The following is a 19,562-nucleotide window of genomic DNA, read 5'->3' on the forward strand; positions in this document are numbered from 1 at the left end:
AGATTATTATATAAATGCAAACATCAATTACCACGATCTCTTGATTGTGATCTGTTTATGAATACATACTTTGCAGCCTGGATTGGAAATTTTCAATACAGCCACACACTCTACACATTTGAGGATAACTGGTAGTTTACCAACTAATTCGGTATTTGAGTTGACCCAGAAACGCAAAGGTGTCCCAAGAAAAACTAAAATAGTACTATTAAACAATACACTTGTATTAGTAATTGATTGGAATTATTATAATAGGTATTAATGTGCGATGCCAACTGCCAACAACCAATGTCAAGTGCCAACTATACAGTTGCATTCTACTTATTCGTTGTCTTTTTCATTATTTCTTTTAAGATAATAACAGAAAGCATTTCAATCGAACGTCTTTCTATAATTTTGCGTACCACGTCCATGGCAAAAAATGCCAAGTAGTCTTCAGGTTTTCTTGCAAGTAATTGCACGGTTTGCCCTTCAAATGGACTAGTCTTTAATTTTGCCCTTCAAATGAGCTGGTCTTTAATTTTTGTCTTTCAAAATCGAACTTACGCTGGGCGCAAGTTTTTTTCTTTAAAGCGTATCATGTTAAAAAATTAAGACCAGCACAAAATAGGTACAAAAGTGCAAATGATCTGTTTTCTTGCCAAGGGATCGTTTGAAATTGGCCCTATTTTGTGTTGTTCTATTTTTATCCTTCAAATGGGATGTTTTTAATTTTTAGCCTTCAAACTCGAACTTATGCTTAGAATGACATAACTTACGAATCATAATATTAACAAGTTATGCCAGATCCCTTAAAGAATTTATACCCTGTTACACATAAGTTCGATTTTGAAGGGGGGAAATTAAAGACCAGCCCATTTGAAGAACAAAAATTAAAGACCAGTTCATTTGAAGGATTTGCCGTGCAATTACTTCTTTTGCCAAACGACTCGTGACTTCAATGATAAATAAGCCCATACAAATGCCAATGCCCCTGTGAACAGAAGTTTGTTGGCCCAATTAATCACTAGACTCTTTTCTGGCGCATGATTTTGGCCTAGTTAATCATACCTGATACAATCACCACTTTTGGGCCTTAGATTAACATGGGACTGGACCTATCTAAAACCATAGGGAAACTAACTAAATACCTTCCAAAAATAAAATAGGCAAATTTACAGTAATAACTACCTTAAAGGTGGCACTTACAAACCGTAGCTACCATTTCATAATTTCAGCTCGTTGCTAACATACAGCAGAATACGTGTGAATTCGCGTGTATTTGAGAAGCTGTGTATTTCGCATGTATTTGGACGAGGCTCTTTCCTTGCCCGCCCAGGTTCGAACCCAGCCAACAACATTACTTTACTTACATATTTTTCCTGGCTTCTTCTCCTTGTATTTTGAGTGTATTTGTATTTGGCTCATATGGTATCTCATATGTATTTGATGTCACATGTATCTGATGTCACGTGTATTTGAACTTTATTTGAATGTATGTCATATGTCTTGTATCCTATATGTATTTGAGCTTTTTGTCTTGTACATTTAGATACAAATCACTCAGGCCAAATACATATGAAAAAATACACTCAAGCCAAATACATATAGATACAAATATGAGCCAAATACATATGCCGAAATACACTCAAATACAAGAAAAAGAAGCTAGGGAAAATATTGAAGAAAAGAAATGTTGTTGGTCAGGTTTGAACCTGGGCGGGCAGGGGGAGAGCCTCGCCCAATAACCACTTCAGCCACTCCAATTCTATGTATTTTGGTGTAGCTACGAATGGTAATTTACAAAATCCCTATAGCTATTAATTATAATTAAATGAAAGAGTAATTATTATTAATAATTAGGTCTTAAAAGAAGCTACTACAAGTAAAAATTCCAATAAAATAATTACCGGACCCATGCCCCTTCTAAACTAATTACCCGCCGTACCCCCTCGCCCAAAACTATTTACACGACGTGCCCCCCTCTCCGAAACCCCTTCCTCCATGATATCATTGCGGTATATTTATATACCATGATGGTATCATAGAGGACTAAGAGAACTACTGAAGCAGTCCTATATGATACCGTCTCAGTATATTTATATACCACGAGGGTATCATAGTATTGAGAGGTGTCTCATTAAAGGACTGAGGCAGTCCTCCATGATACAATCATAGTATATGTATATACAGCGATAATATCATAGAGGAGTGTTTCATTGAAGGACTGAAGTAGTTCTTTATGATACCATCACGGTATATGAATATGATCATCCATAATACCATCTTAGTATATTTTATATACCATGATGGTATCATGGAGGACTAAGAGAAGGACTGAAGCATTTTTCACAACACTATCTCAGTATATTTATATACCATGATGGTATCATGGAGGACTAAGAGAAGGATTGAAACATTTTGCATAATACCATCTTAGTATATTTATATACCATGTTGGTATCATTACTGAGGGTAACTGGGGGGCATCTCAGGTAAATATTTTTAATTTTTTCTGGGAATACATAAGTAATGGGGGTATGGGCGGGTAATTTTTTTTGTTTGAGGAGGCATCCATGATCTTTTCCCAAAACCATTTCAAGGTTACTTTGTGAATGAGAGCAACAACAACATACCCCCATGCCTTATCTCTACCTTTATGGGATAGAGGAGACAAAAAGAAAAAAAGGAGAACTTGTCAGAAAAAAGGTCCTACCGGGAGTCGAACCCAGGTCGCTGGATTCAAAGTCCAGAGTGCTAACCACTACACCATAGAACCTGACGTCCTCTATTCCTCCAGTCTTAGGATCATATAATTGGTTTCAAGTCATGATCAGAACGATGATCTTTTTTGCTTTAGAAAAGAACAATTTGCAAACATCATTTAGGTGGAAATCGGCTCGTTATAGTAGGAGTTTAGGGCAAAGCAAGTTAAAAGGAAAGACACGTTTGGTACATATATTTGATTTAGGTTCTGTTGCAATTACTAGATTGTGATTTCATTCAGTCTCGAGGCATGTATTAATGGATGGGGTGTTAGGTTGTCCTACATAATTAATTGGGAGAACGAGCTATTGTCTCCTTCAATAGGCTTGGATAATTTTCACCTCATATTTAAATAACATGTCAAAAGAAAAAGAGAACTTAGATAGAAGAAAGGAAAGGAAAAGGAGAGGAATGAAATATTTGTGTGTATATTCATTTTGTATGGGGCTGAGGATAAATTAGCCACGTCCTTCATGGCTTCAAAGATAGGAAAGTAAAGTAATTCGAAGGGATTAGTGGCTGCTGAAATTGGAGGATTACACCATCCACAAAATCCTAAAGTTTCGTCCTCTTGTTGTCTCCCATTATTTTCCTTTTCTAATCATAAAGGTGGATTGAAGATGAACCTTATCCAAGAAAAATTATCTCACTTCAACCTCAAACATGAACTGGAATTAATACGTACCCAAAAAAAAAAGAAAAAAAGAAGTGGAATTGGTGATAATAATGAAAATTTTGGTTTCAATATTAATTGATGATAAGGCACGGGAAAAAAAAAAAACTACATTTTTAATGAATAGCTGTTTGTGAGGTTTAGTTCGATTTGTCGTGCTGAGACTTACATGTTTATCTAGTAAAAGACAACTCAAAAGGTAATATGATTTTGAATCTTTTTATGTTTAAAATGACTTCTTATTTCAGTCTTCGCCCTTAACTCTCAAGTAGGACCACGTTTTGTAATCGGCAGATATAGTAAAGTTAATATACGTATTTGATAGCAAAAGTAGCATACCTTTTAATTGCAATTATCCAGAGATAGAAGGGATAGTGAACCTGAGTACCTGACTAAGACTCATTTTCTTTAATGTATACTGGAAAGTCTCTGTATTACTGTCGGCATATACAGTGGTGGATCTAGGATTTTCATTCAGGGTATTCGGAAAAAACAACTGAATCACTTGAGCTAGTCTTTTGTATTTGTTCAGGGTGTTCAAAAGTTAATATATGTACATAAACACGTAAAATTTACTCTAAATATACACTGTAATTTTTTTGGTTTCGGGTATATGTACATAAACATGTAGAAAATTTACTCTAAATATACATCGATTTTGCCCGTGGTGTTCACCCGGGCAATGGCCGCACCCGCCCCGGTCATATAACCCGAACACCCCGGTCATATACTATATACTAGGTGATTTCTTTTGTGTGCGCGCGCTCAAAATGTCATGGCATGATATTGTAACAAAGTTTGCTTTCCTAATATGGAGGGTTTCCCCTTTAATGAGTCAAATTACTATGCCTAATAAATACACCAAATGGTGATACCCAAAAGAGAAACAATTTTTAATTTAGTGGAGTTGCAAAATAAATTGTTTGCCCAGAATTACATTTATAATTTCTCGTATATATAGTTGCCAAAGTAGATGAGGCCCGTCTTCCAGTGAAACCCAACTTTACATAGAAAAGAACCTGGCCAATCATGCTCCACAGTCCACATTATCAGTATTTCCAAAGAAATTGGTTCAATTGCACAATCCACCAAGTCAAGATAAGCCTATAACAGAGCTTCCAAAGCAGTTTATACTCTGATGATTTGCATCATCCATGGCGTAGTAATTGATGACACTATTATAGCCCCGGCCACTTTGTATTATTGATGCCAAATTGCAAACATTGGTGGGTCTTTGATTTCCGTCACTTTACGATCTATTCTTTCTGCTGAATAAGAGCACATTTTTGTACAGAAAAAAAAAGGGAATCTAACGTACCCCTCAACCAATTTAATGCATGAATTTTAAGCTTAGTGCCTATATGATTGGGAGATGACATAACAAAAGTTCCATATGGGGCCCCTTTCTTTTAGGATATGAAACCCTGCCACTTAACCAAAAAAGAAAAGGTTAGCCAATGTTGAAAGTGCTTTGGTGTTTATACAAATTATAAAAAGAAAGCAATAAAGGAGACATCTCCAATAATGACCCTACTTTCCTACTCTTGCTATATAAATCTGTCAATATGAGCCCTCTTCATTTCATTGTCAAGTAGAAATATTAAGTTCTTGCAATTGTTAGCGACTAACAGAACAAGCCAAGGCATTTCTTACTTCTGAAAAAAAAAAAAAAAAAAAGAATGGCTGATTATTCTGGTGACTGGGCTTTTTCATTTGGTGTCCTAGGTAAATCCCTTTCAGTTTTGTTAGTATTAAAATAGAATTATACACGAATAAATTATATGCATTATGTAATAATTTAAATCATGGATAATTATGTGGATTTATATCTTCCTGTTATTTCGCACTTTTGATTTTTAACCCTCTTTTGCTTCCACTTTCTTTCAGGAAATATTGTCTCCTTTTTTGTTTTCCTTTCTCCGCTGTAAGTCTCTAGTTCATTATATTCTTTTTTTCCCTCTTTCTAGGTGTGCATTTTTTTTTTTTTTGTGTTACAACTTGCACGATCGATCAATTAATTTACATACTTATATATGGTCCTGCAGGCCGACCTTTTGTAACATTTACAAGAAGAAATCAACAGAAGGCTATCAAGTAATTCCATATGTGATTGCTCTATTCAGTGCAATGCTTTGGATTTACTATGCATTTCTCAAGAGCAATACCACCCTTATCATCACTATAAACTCATTTGGGTGCTTCATTGAAACTATATATGTCGGCTTCTACCTTTTCTATGCACCAAAGGAAGCCCGGGTAATTAAATTCATTCAAGAAAATTCAACACCAATTATTTCTAAAAAGTCCTATAGAAAGAAAATTAAAATTCGGACCTCCAAATGCAGGTCCAAACTGTAAAGCTACTACTTTTATCAGTGATTGGTGCCTTTGGAGCTATTGTCCTTGTCACTCAATTTCTATTCGAAGGAGTAGTTCGTGTGCAAGTGGTTGGATCCATTTGCCTTGTGTCTTCATTATGTGTGCTTGCAGCACCATTATGCATAGTGGTAAGTTTTTATTCATGCAAGAATCAACATATAAATTACTGAAAAACCTCTTTGTTTTCCTTAATTCTTTTATGAGGTATCTATATAGGCGATATCTATTAGTTGAAAATATAATTTTACCATGTTAGCACTTTTACTTTATGTCTTACCTTTAAGAGATTTATAGGTTGGCAAAAAATATAATGAAATTTAAGTAATTTTTATTTTGTTTATATATTCATTTCTATTTTATATAGTATCTGCCTGACATGAATTTATATGAAGTAATTAACATGATCAGTGAAGATTCATATAATCGATCTCAACTTATTTGCGACTGAGACGTAGTTATCGTTGTTTGTATCTTTTGGTTTTCTTTGTTCATGAATGAAAATAATGGTATCCATTTTCTCCTTTCATGCAGAGACAAGTAATTAACACAAAGAGTGTGGAGTCCATGTCACTTCTCCTCTCTGTTTTCCTCACTCTAAGTGCTGTAATGTGGTTCTTCTATGGTCTTCTATTAAATGACTTCAACATTGCTGTAAGCTTTTCTTTTGGCTTAATTCACTTCCAACTCTTAATTTTCATGCATATATTTCTTGAACTTTGATGCTAATATTTTTCCTTCATTTCTTTTCAATGAATAGATTCCAAATGTTATGGGATTCATCTTTGGTGTCCTCCAAATGGTGCTCTATGTGATGTACAACAAGAAAGAGGAAGTCTATGTAAAGGAGCAGAAACTTCCTGAGCTAAAAAACCATGTCATAATGTTACACAATGACAAGAATTTCCCAGAACTAAGTGAAGAGCAAATTATTGAAATTGTGAAACTTGGTTCACTGATTTCATGTACACACAAGTTTGATTTGGCCTTATGCCTGCAAGAAAATGTAGTTGAAGATCATAAGAAGTGGCGGCAAGCACTGAAAATCTGAGATTATGCTAGTAAATCATTCGCTAATTGAGCGTATCACAAAATGCACATAGATTTAAATTATATATATTGACGTGTAATGTATTTATGATGATGCTTTAAGTATCAAATGTATTTAAGTTTTTCCGACAATTCAAGCTCTGTTGTGCGCTCCTGCTCTTGTACACAAGTTCAAGTGTTAATTTTGTGTCATCTCTAATTTTACAATTATGGTGCTTTCTTACATTAGAAGCATGCCAATTATGGTCACGAACAACTTCACCACACTACACTATATACTTCAACATAAGATCAGAAGAGGACAAAGCATAGTATTATAAGTATATTTTTGGGATAGGAATTGACGGTTTCTGTAATATAGGAGAACTTCAATTTAATACTCATTAATCATTAGATGATATAAGAAGCGCCGTGTTAATCTTTCCCAAATAAGGATTAATTGCTCATACTGGTGATCTGCCTCTCCAATTGTGTATATATCAATTGAAAGATATGACATCTCAACCAATACTATATTTAAACTTCGACGGGAATAGAGATTTGATGTTATACCCATCAATTATGTTATTTGAGTAGTATTCTTTTTCTTATTTCCGTTTACAACGGATAAATATCATTCCGCGCATTCTAATTTCTACATGGATGTATCCGGAGATTTTTTTTTTTTTTTTATTAAGCATCCACTAAGTAATACTTACCGGAGATATTTATTAACATCATAATAAACTTCAAAAAAAAGATTAGTCAAAAGTTGTTTAAATTTGTAAACAATGAATGCAAACATATTATCTCAAACCACATAATACTCTATATTCTCCACCGGAATCATCCAATCCACCATAAAGCAAAGAAACATGGTTTTCCGACATGACTTTATTTTCGCACCACAAAGTCCGGTGCAAGTTAAAAAAAATAATAGTTCATAGAAACCTATCTCTTATTTAAAAATAATTCAACTATAAATCTTGTGTAACCTTGAAGATTGAGTTACACTTGTGATCTAGAAGATTTACATCAACACAAATATCTATGACATTTTAGACTCTCTAGTTTCAAAAGTATTCTTGGAGGATTAATCCTTATAATTAACTAGTTTATTTTGTCCAAGAACTATTGTCCATTTAAAACCTTTAAATTAACCAAAATATGGCTAATCTGCAGATTAAAATGATAAAGGTTTTGCACAAGATAATCTAGTCAATTAAAATATTTAAAAAAAAACAAAATCTAGAGATCCATAATATCATTTTTGCTCTCATTTAACCACAATAACTAACTAACATATTAGAAGTTGCGTGGAGTCACAAAGTCATGTTTGTACATCAAAATGGCCTTACCAGCTAAATCCTCCTTCGCACAGGCTAAATGAATTAAAACATAGCCCGCAAAATCTAGGTTTTGTTTGCACGTATACATGTTGTATAATCACATTAAAACCATCCAAACCTCTCGTGACTATACACCATTATCCCAAACTCCATCAACAACATTCTTCAAAAAAAATTACCTTAGGGGTACTCCAAAATTAAATATCTTACTTCATGATTCACAGTAAGATAGGTTCAAATACCCGCTTAATTCCCACCACATTAAAATGGCCCAAATAAACAATCAAATCTCCAATCCAATCTATTGTACAAAAACCATAGGAACTAGACCAGGATTGCCTTTAGAAGCACCATCGTTATTACACTTATACCAATTCTAAATGCCGCATTATGTGACAATCTTAGAATCAAAATGTTTTAAATAGGCTTGTATCCTCTAAGAAAGTAACCAAAAGGCCATTATGTCTTATAAGTATTTACATAGATTATATTAATGATAATCAATTATTAACATCATGTAAACTTGAGATTAGGCAAAAAGTTTGAATAAACAATGAATGCAAATATAATATCTAAAAAATAATTTTTTTCTTCGTCAAGTTCTTTTACTGTGACACTTTCATTTAAATTTTAATAGCATGTCCCAAAAAGAATAATACATTTCTAATTTAATAAATAACAACTTAAATCTTCACCTTTTTTTTGATTTACATCAACACAAATATCTATGACCATTTTAGACCACAAGTGAAAAAAACCTCATTTAACACTTTTTTAAATGCTACTCCATTAGGCAAATTGGTAAAAATTAAAGACAATAGAGATATAAATTTTGAATCACAAAATTAAAGACCACCCCCCGAGCAAGGACAATCGTGCATTTTTGTCCACGTCCTTCAAACGACGATATTTAATTGTCATCATATTTTTCATTCAATCTTAAAAAAACGATTTTAAAATTTACAGGGCAAAAATATCGAGGTTCTAGGTTCAAATGCCCTAAAAAAATATTTTGGGGTGGTCTTTAATTTTTGCCCATCAAAATGATAAGACATATTTAATTTTGCCCTTCTCCTCCACAAAAGTTGTGGTCCAAATTAAGTGCGACTATGACTTTTTTCTTACTGATGGTTCATGTAATAGGGCTCAAAACTTCATGGCTCATTCTACATTTTTTTTTTCTCGTGGATTAAGAACCAAAACCTCGCGAAATTTTAGGATTCGAATGGTAAAAAATTAAAGAAAAAAAAATTCAGAACAAGACATAGAGAAACTTTATCAAATTGTCTTTTATATTTTTTGTTTGATATATTATATATAGATAATAAAGAAAAAAATCATTTTGCCTAGAAAAACACAACAAAAATGCCCATTGGTCTTTAATTTTTGCCCATCAAAATGAACCTATTTAATAGTTTGCTTGCTAAAACCTAACTATAGTAAAAAATGGATTTCGGTGGCATCGACACAAACACCAAGAGTCACCCTAAATTGTAGATATGACACTAAAAAAATCGAGGAGAAGAGCGGATTATTTTTTAAACTATTAGATATACCGTTCTTTCCCTAAATTATACACTGGGCATTTTGCACGATTTCAAAATGCAACCAATTGCCTATGCAAACTGAAGTGTATAGCGTTTTGCCCGCAAACGAGTTATGCCTTAGCAAACTTACATACGAGAAAATAATATGCTTCTTTGTTATTTTGATTCATAAGTTATCGCAGATGATAAGGCATAGTTTGCAAGAAACTTTGCCCCATACCGTGGAATCTTGAAATGCAAACTTTGCCCCATTAGTATAAGTGGTAGTTTGCAATCATCTGTCATAATCCCATAGTAGTCCTCTTCAAAATTCTGCCTTGGGAATCCAAACATCTGCCTTGCGATTTTTTTTTTTTAAAGCTATTTATTGTATTTTTAAATACAAATATATAGGAATATTACTATTAGGGTTCGAACTCACAACCTGATAGTGATGCCAACTTGTCCAATAAAAGGGAAAAGAATTATGGAGAAAAAGACGAAAGAAGGCAAAACTTAAAGACCATCAATTTGAAGGACAAAAATTAAAGACCACCCCAAATGAAGGACAATCCGCGCCAAAAAAAGTCATTTGAAGGGCCTTCAAAACACTAGCCCAACTCAGCCTAGCCCATGGACGAATTAATTAATATTTTCAAATGTAAATGATTACCAAATGTTATTTTAAAATATTCGCTACCAACTGATGATCGGCTATTAGCTCAAGAAGTTGATTCGGTTGGATTTTTAATCTAATAACCTTCATTATATACGGAAATTTAAATTCACCAATTCCGATTAAATCAGGTAAGTAATCTAATCAAACATTATATCAGTAATTAATCAAACCATAGGCTTACAATGAATCTACATTTGCTACAAGTTCAAAATGTATGTATTACCTTAGGGTACTTGATAAACTCTTACTTTTGCCAGTTCTTACTTCTTATGTGATGTACAGTAAGAGAGAGAATTTTTGCGCCTTTAGTTCACTCTAGGATTAGTAAGGTTAGGTTGGATTGTACTTATTCACATTACACTGTTCAGATATATTAATAAATAAATTTAAGTTGGAATAGAGGTGGTTCAAAAAAAAAAAAAAAAGGCTTATGCTTGTACGCGTGTAATTAGTATCTTATAATTATTGTAAAATAATTTACAAGAAAATAAAAACGTTCATATGTCATCATCATTACCTTCATGTTGCAGCTAATCATCAATTTTCAGTGTTAGCGTTATCGAACATGAAAAACTTTATAAGAGATTCAATAGACTATGCCTTAATTCTAAATTAGTTTGTGTAAATAATTCACCATAGTAAAATGTCAAGCTATGGTGACAGAGTTTTAAATAGTAGATTATACCTTGAAACATCCTTCAGCAAACAGCTGTGAAAATGTCGAAAATCACGAATATTTGGGTAGACCAATTACTTGAATCTCTAATTGGAAGATGTGGAGAAACGGGTCAATAAAACTATACATGTTTTATGCTGCACAAAAACACATGGAAGACGCGTATAGGTGATCTTTTCAAGTCTAAATAACTTAATTTGATATTTAACACTTCGTTCCTTAACTCCATCTAATATGTAATACGCTTAATGATTTGTAATTCAATTATTTCAATTTTTTAATTTGTTTTTCCAATAGATAAGTGGAATCGATTCACCATGCAGAAAGATCAATGGTTATGAATAAACAACTAATTGAATTTTTTTTCCTCAAATTTGGGGTCGTGGAGCAACCTAATTCTATGTAGCACCAGACTAGGTACGAGACCAGGGAGCTAATACTCATTTAAATTTATAATAATTGATATGGTCAAAAAGGAAGAAAAATATTATTGCGATTGGGAAAAATATTGAATATATTAATTGGAAGAGTCCGAGAAATTGCCAAAAATGCTGCTCATATTAAACAATGGGAAATATATCCTATCATAACATAAATAAATAAATAAATAAACTATTCTTAATGGACCGGGGTGAGTCTTGCACTAATTAAATTCGGACAAAGTGACATGCATGATTATGTGTTAAACACCTGAAAAAGTGAAAAAAGTGATAATATTAAACAATTTCCTAACACTTTTTATAAGAAATGCATATACTCCATTACTTTAATATCTTCTTTCAGTACTACTAGTATAACATATAATAAGACAATTTAATGTCTTAAACTTATTTCCAATCAAATATTATCAAGTAAAATAGAACAGATATTGTGTATATATATGTGTTTATGTATATGTACGCACTCAATTAGTCCGACACCTCCAACTATTGTAGCTATCAAGGGGCATATATTTGAGCCAAATTCTTAGTTTTTATTTCTTAATTTAGGGGGAAAAAAAAAAACTTAACCTCAAGGACTGTAGCATTATTGCCCTTTTTGCTTAAATGATCCTCATATAAAGTAAGGCAACTTTGTTTTTTTCTTTTTTACTCTTGCGCACCTTCGTATGACTTTAAATTCATTGATGACTTTCTTTTTAACTTTTCGGGTGATATATATAATTGTCATCATATTAAATTTAGGTACGATTTTTGAGAGAAATATATAATTCAATCATTCAACTTCAATATGTTTTAGTGCCACACTTCAGACAACAAATATGGATCAAATCAATTTCGATTTTAAAATACTTACAGAAAAAAGGAGCATAATAATTATTGCATGATTTCCTAGTCTTGCTTCACTTGTGACTTGAGAATACCTAAGATCAGTTTGTTGATAACTCACTAGTGATGCTACGTTCTTTTCTTGTTAGTATATGGATCCTCTGTCCACTAAGACTTAGACATGCAGATATGAGAAAATCACTTACGTTTTTTTTACCTCTTGAGATATAATTCTGATCTTCTATGATTTTTACCCACTTCATTTAACGTTGAAGCATACCTTTTAAGTTCGATGTACTTATTAAGCGTGCAAAATGTATGCTTTCCGATTCCACACGAACACCTACTGTGGTCCAAATTAAGTGCGACTATGACTTGTTAATTATTGGACTGATGTATAAGTTAAGGTTCGTCGGTATCATGTAACTAAAACGTTGTAAACGTTTGAATATTCCAATTCTCTTCATGGTGATGTAATATTCTTATACGTAAATAAAATGTCTTGTATTACATTCTACATTTTTTTTTCTCGTGGTTAAGAAAAGAGAAAGAAGTGGTGTCGCGAAATTATGACATGTGATTCGAATTGTGGGTATTCTACTTAAAGATACATTTAATTAGACTTCGATTTGTAAGAAAATCGTCTTTCGGGAGACCAGAAATACCGGCCCATAAAAGTGGATTAATTTAGCCTAATTACGTAGTCTAGATTGACATATGAGAAACTTTATCAAAATATAGTTCTTTTATATTTTTTGTTTGATATATTATATATAGAGATAATAAAGAAAAAAAGGTTCTGTTAATTTAGTTCGGTAATTAGGCAAATTAAGAAAACACAACAAAAATAAAAATTAAAACTTGATAAGAGTTTGGCGAGTTGCGATATGACTCGTTGTTTACCTTGTTTGACCCAATTCATCTCAATCCAAGTAACTTTTAGTGGGATTAATGACCCACCTATTTATTAACTTAGTGTTTCTTGACTCGGTCAAATTCAATCCGACCCGCTCATTTAACACTAACTAACTATAGTAAAAAATGGATTGATCGGGGTGTCATCAATTAGACTTGGACACAAACACCAAGAGTCACCCTAAATTGTAGATATGACACTAAATTGTAGATTGACACCAATAACTGAGGAGAAGAGATGATTATTTTTTAAACTATTAGATATATTTCAGTTTCGAGCTCTTTCTACTCTAAATTATACACTGTGTGCCTATTTGAGCCGTCACGATTTCAAAATGGTCCAATATGTATATAATTTTCTAAGTTATAAAAGTTATTAAAGTAGAGAAAATAATATGCTTCCAAGTTCCATGTGTGGCCAGTGATCATCAGTTATTTTCACCTATTCATAAGTTTTACAATACGAGTTTTCCACGCAATTTTATTTGGGTGATCTCAGATCGATTCATCTTTGTGTCGCAATATCGCAGATGTATAATCTAACTTTTAGAAACACGCTAAGTCCCTTTTTCCAATAATAATGTCTTTCTCTAGTCCTTTGCATGAAATAATCATAACCAAACAAATACTGTTCAATTAGCATACGATGTACCAATATTAAAGCGTGGAATCTTGAAAGTGGCACTAATATACCTTTATCGTAAATATCCACCGTCTATTTAGATCATCAAGCAACGTGTTTGCTTTTATCGGAGTCAGAATCAGGAATTCAACTTTATAAGTTATGAATTTTAGAATGACTACTTCACGTGCTAATAACAGAATCCTAAATATATACGCATACTTAATGATTTTTTGACACAAATATTATTGGATTCGGCCGTAACGTAACTAGCTAGGCTTCTACCTCTGTCTCTGGCTTTCATGATTGTCGTCATAACCAAAACATTTTTGAATTTCATGTTTTCTGATTTCTCGTCGAACTCATAGCTCCCATTTTAGTTACCATAACTAAGTGTACAATTAATTATTTAAAGCTATTTATTGTATTTTTAAATACAAATATATAGGCTAAATAAATATTACTATTAGGTTTGTTCTAACCCGAGCTTAATATTATAGGTCTGTTCCTGATAGTGATGCATTCAACTTGTCCAATAAAAGGGAAAAGAATTATGGAGAAAAAGAGAAAGAAGGTACGAAACATCTTTGAGGGTTCAATCATTGGAACATGCCTAATACATGACCATATGGAAGAACAGTATCCACAAAACCCAAAAGACTAGCAAATTGTTAAAGGCTAAAGAAATTAAATCTTATCCCAGAATTAAAAAGGGGTAAAAAAAAAAAAAAAAAAAGCGAAGACTAAGTATGATAAATAATCGTCTCTATATTGCGCTGCCATATATGTGTATTAATATATGTAAATAAAAGTCTCTATTGCGCTGTCATGTGTTTTAATTTATGTTTAGTTTCTGATATAAAACTTTTGGTAACAGCGTAAAATATCAATATACGCAAACAATTGATGGAGCCAGCTCCCCTCCAGTACACGAACTGCCCAGTTCGTTCAGTGCAGGACTGATCAGCTTACACCTGTCCAATTAGAGATCTAAGGGTCATTAATTATTTAACCAAAAAAGCCTCTTAAACCATGATTAAATCCAGACAAAAGAGGTATCCGAGAATCCCGCTTCAAAATTTTCTGAGCTGGTTGCAAAATATCCGAAAAAATTGTTGTAGGAATTTCCTTTTGTTGGAAAAAAGATTTTCTTACCATGGAAAATATATGCCCAAGAGAAGAGACGATGCAAGACTCAACAAGCAGAGAAAATTAAATCATTTGCAAGGCACAACAATAGAAGATCCGAAAGGGAAAAAAAACCAATTGAGGAACAATTTTTTTTTTCTTGAGAAGAAGTGACGACACAAAAGCAGGTTATTCATTGCTCTTCCACTCCTCTTCTTGTTGCAATTGTCAATGTGAAAACCTTTTACTTCTTGTTGGTGCAATTGTCAATGTGAAAAAGTGTGTCTACAATATGTTTGATAAAATGTCTCAACTGGAACCTTTAGAGAATATTAGTAAAAATGAATAACAAAAATGTGGGAATTTTTTGAAGTGACATGTTACTGCTGCTATGTAGTTTGGTTGTTTATATATATATATATATATATATATATATATATATGTGTGTGTGTGTGTGTGTCTACAATATGTTTGATAAAATGTCTCAACTGGAACCTTTAGAGAATATTAGTAAAAATGAATAACAAAAATGTGGGAACTTTTTGAAGTGACATGTTACTGCTGCTATGTATTTTGTAGGTATATATATATATATATATATATATATATATATATATATATATATATATAATGAACTAGTAAGACTTTCTGTACATTACTCTGGATATTTTTCTTAGTTGGGTTCACTCCATCCAACAGCGAAGCAACAACATATAACGTTGAAACTGCGTTCAGTCATTAACAATCTTTTGATTTGATTACTAATTTGATCAACTAGTAAAATTCCCTATTCAAGTTTTCAGTCTCTTTTGGTTGCTTGTTCCTGGTGATACTCTGAGCTGCTACTAGTCAAGAAAGAGAAGCTAAAAAGCAAGTCAACCATCTATGGCCTTTTCACCAACACAAGGTTCAAAAAAGACTTCATCTCATAAGTACCATAGAGAATCACTAGAGCAATAAAATTCCTTTTTTCCTCTGTACTTTTGTCTCCAACTTTCTTTTCATAATTTATTTCATTCATAGCCAAGTCGGGTTAAACAATTACAACCCAGATCATTAAAAAGTTTCAATCTTTTATCTGCAAATTTGTTGTCACTTGAAAATTAAAATCACTGTATTCTCATCTCATGTATTATTCCCCCACTATGTTAGGTAATTCTTATTCGAACTTGTTTTATAATGAATTATCTAAAATTTAAGATTACATTTTTTTGAAACTTTAAGATTACTGATTAGTTATCTTATTTATATTCTTTGTCTTTTAGATTTATGGAGATTGAATCTAGTCAGTCTCAAAGTGGATGTAATGTGCTCATAAAATTCGGGATGGAATTTGATTCGGATGGGCATGCATATGAATATTGCGATGAATATGCTGGTGTAATTGGTTTTAGCATGAGGAAAGAATATGCTAAAAAAAATAAAGTCCTCGGGTATGTGACTTCAAGAAAATTGGTATGTTTTAAAAAAGGTTATAGAGACAAACACAAACGAGATACGATGGTTCAAAAACATAGAAATGAAACTAGGACGGGGTGCTTAGCTCATGTTACTGTTAGTCGTCAATCAAATGGAATGTTTCGCATTACTTCATTTGAAGAAAAACATAATCATCCTCATGTTAATATTAGCCTCTGTGAATTGAGGTTTTTTCTTTTTTTCGTGTCAATACTGTAACTATCTCAGCTCTGGTGAAAATTTTACACTTGAATTATGCTTCATTCACTTGTTTATTTTTCAATGGAGAGTAATTAAAAAGAAAAATTTCCAGCGGATGAGCTATTCTGCAAGTTATGTATGGAGTTATTCTACAGGATCGTTGTGCATAGCCAGATAGGGACACACTGTCCGCGATTCTATCATGAGATTTACCCTATAAATAATTTGACTATGTAAATATTTTTATATACCGTGCACAAAATTAATCTCATAAAGTAATTTGTAATTTAATTCGATGTTACCCTTATAGAAGTAATGTTTGTGATGCTTATCTGGTTGTGCAACTGCATGGAATCATCTGTTGGATGATATTTACCCTGTTTTTGGTAGTAAGAGAAAAGGCCATTGCCAATGTAATCAAGACAAACATATTTGAAAACAAAAAGGTGCTAGTATTTGTGTGCTCGGATTTCATCAGCAAGATTAGTCTAGCTGAAGTGTGGATATGCTTCTTTTAAGTTGCAAAAGATTTCTAAACATGAAGGCAAGCACTCAGTAGTGAACTGGGTATTCGACTGGATGGAAGAAGTCACTGCATCGACGAATTCGCGATAGCAAGTGATGATTATGCTGATTTTTCACGATGGCACTGGGACGAGGCTCCCCTCCAGTGGACCTTTGATCTACTGACATCTGGACAGTTAAAGATCTAAGGACCAATAATTATTCAACGAAAACAGTCTTCGTAAACCATAGTTAGACCACACAATAATTAATATTTAATATGTCCTTATTGGCAGCACTATTATAGGCGAGAATCTTGCTCGTTTTCAGTTTTCTGATTTTCTTTATCCCCAACAAAACTTGAAGATATCTCATTTTTCATTTTCATGGTTTTATTTTTTATTAGTTTTTATTTTCATGGTCTTTCTTTAAGTTTCTGTTATTTTCACTGCCAGGTCTCCAATTATTGTTAAATTTCCACCTCAAATTCCAACCTCTTTCAAATTTAATGCGGCATTATTTTCATAGATTGTTCAGAACTCATAAACTAAAAATACTGGCTCCGATTAGTCTAGTTGAAGTGTGGATATGCTTCTTTTAAGTTGCTAAAGATTTCTAAACATGAAGGAAAGCACTCAGTAGTGAATTGGGTATTCGACTGGATCGAAGAAGTCACTGCATCGACGAATTCGCGATGGCAAGTGATGATTATGCTGATTTTAGAGGTGGGATTTTTTATTCCATGGGAATTCTGACAGCAAATACAGTTGAAATTAAACAAGGTGATTGCATTCTTGATTTTTATTTCCATGCTTTAGTAATTTCAAGATGTTTAACCAAAGAAGATTATGTTAACACATAAGTAGATGATGCATGATAACTAGAGTTGTTTTTAAAATTCTATGGTAGAGACAACAACGAAGCATGGATTTCTTACGCTTAAGAAGTGAAGAGCCCGAAAGGTTACTAAAATCAGTAGCTATAATGAGATACAGGAGAAATTTCTATAGTGCAGTTGACAGAGGTCAGGACTTCACTAGGTATATTTGTAATAAATGTATTAACAAAATATGTGAATACACCTGGACAAATCATCCATAAAAATGTGTCAATAATAACACCAATAGAGTAATACATCATGGTTATGTTTGAATATTTGCTGGTTTAAACTACATCATGATTTAGTATTCTTTTGGTATATTTCTTGGCTTTTTTGGTTGCTGCTGCAGGAAGTGAAGTGTTAAACTAAATTAAGTTATTTAGACAAGTCTAGAGGGCAAAAGTTATCACTTTACAGATATGTTTTTGACTATTTCTATCTCAACTTACAATGACCTCTTCCATGTGTTTCTCAGAGGACATTAAGTACTATACAAATGTGAATAGCCACTACATAAATCATTAATTTTCTGATTAAACACTTGAAAGGGTCTTAGTCCTGCCGATTAATACTAATCTTTCCAGATTATATGCCTCAAATTTTTCATCAGAACAATCTTAAGATTATATTAGCATCCAATAAGTGTAGCAGACATATTGAAAGAGGTTGGAATTTGGGGTGCAAATTTAACAATAATTGGAGACCTGGCAGTGAAAATAACAGAAACTTAAAGAAAGACCATGAAAATAAAAACTAATAAAAAATAAAACCATGAAAATGAAAAGTGAGATATCTTCAAGTTTTGTTGGGGATAAAGAAAATCAGAAAACTGAAAACGAGCAAGATTCTCGCCTATAATAGTGCTGCCGATAAGGAAATATTAAATATTAATTATTGTGTGGTCTAACCATGGTTTAAGAGCACCGTTTTCGTTGAACAATTATTGGTCCTTAGATCTTTAACTGTCCAGATGTCAGTAGATCAAAGGTCCACTGGAGGGGAGCCTCGTTCCAGTGCCTTCGCGAAAAATCAGCATAATCATCACTTGCTATCGCGAATTCGTCGATGTAGTGACTTCTTCCATCCAGTCGAATACCCAATTCACTACTGAGTGCTTGCCTTCATGTTTAGAAATTTTTAGCAACTTAAAAGAAGCATACCCACACTTCAGCTAGACTAATCTTGCTGATGAAATCCAAGCACGCAAATACTAGCACCTTTTTGTTTCCAAATATGTTTGTCTTGATTACATTGGCAATGGCCTTTTCTCTTACTACCAAAAACAGGGTAAATATCATCCGACAGATGATTCCATGCAGTTGCACAACCAGATAAGCATTACAAACATTACTTCATAAGGGTAACATCGAATTAAATTACAGATTACTTTATGAGATAAATTTTGTGCATGGTATATAAAAATATTTACATAGTCAGAATATTTATAGGGTAAATCTCATGATAGAATTGCAGACAGTGTGTCCCTGTGTGGCTATGCACAACGATCTTGCAGAATAACTCCATACATAACTT

General features: G+C 32.9%; 1 protein-coding gene and 1 non-coding gene across 2 annotated transcripts; one reads left to right on the forward strand and one right to left on the reverse strand.

The window, feature by feature from the left end:
• Positions 1 to 2,686: 2,686 nt before the first annotated feature.
• On the reverse strand, positions 2,687 to 2,758 carry TRNAQ-UUG (transfer RNA glutamine (anticodon UUG)). Its single transcript has one exon. It is a non-coding gene; the product is annotated as a tRNA-Gln (tRNA).
• Positions 2,759 to 4,977: 2,219 nt separating this feature from the next.
• LOC132052542 (bidirectional sugar transporter N3-like) lies at positions 4,978 to 7,013 on the forward strand. The gene is made up of 6 exons (XM_059444130.1): positions 4,978 to 5,143; positions 5,306 to 5,342; positions 5,464 to 5,674; positions 5,764 to 5,925; positions 6,329 to 6,448; positions 6,555 to 7,013. The coding sequence occupies exons 1-6, from the start codon at positions 5,098 to 5,100 to the stop codon at positions 6,843 to 6,845; spliced, it is 867 nt and encodes a 288-aa protein (XP_059300113.1). The 5' UTR covers positions 4,978 to 5,097; the 3' UTR covers positions 6,846 to 7,013.
• Positions 7,014 to 19,562: the final 12,549 nt, after the last annotated feature.

Source organism: Lycium ferocissimum, chromosome 4 (assembly GCF_029784015.1).
Source record: "Lycium ferocissimum isolate CSIRO_LF1 chromosome 4, AGI_CSIRO_Lferr_CH_V1, whole genome shotgun sequence".
Classification (NCBI taxonomy): domain Eukaryota; kingdom Viridiplantae; phylum Streptophyta; class Magnoliopsida; order Solanales; family Solanaceae; genus Lycium; species Lycium ferocissimum.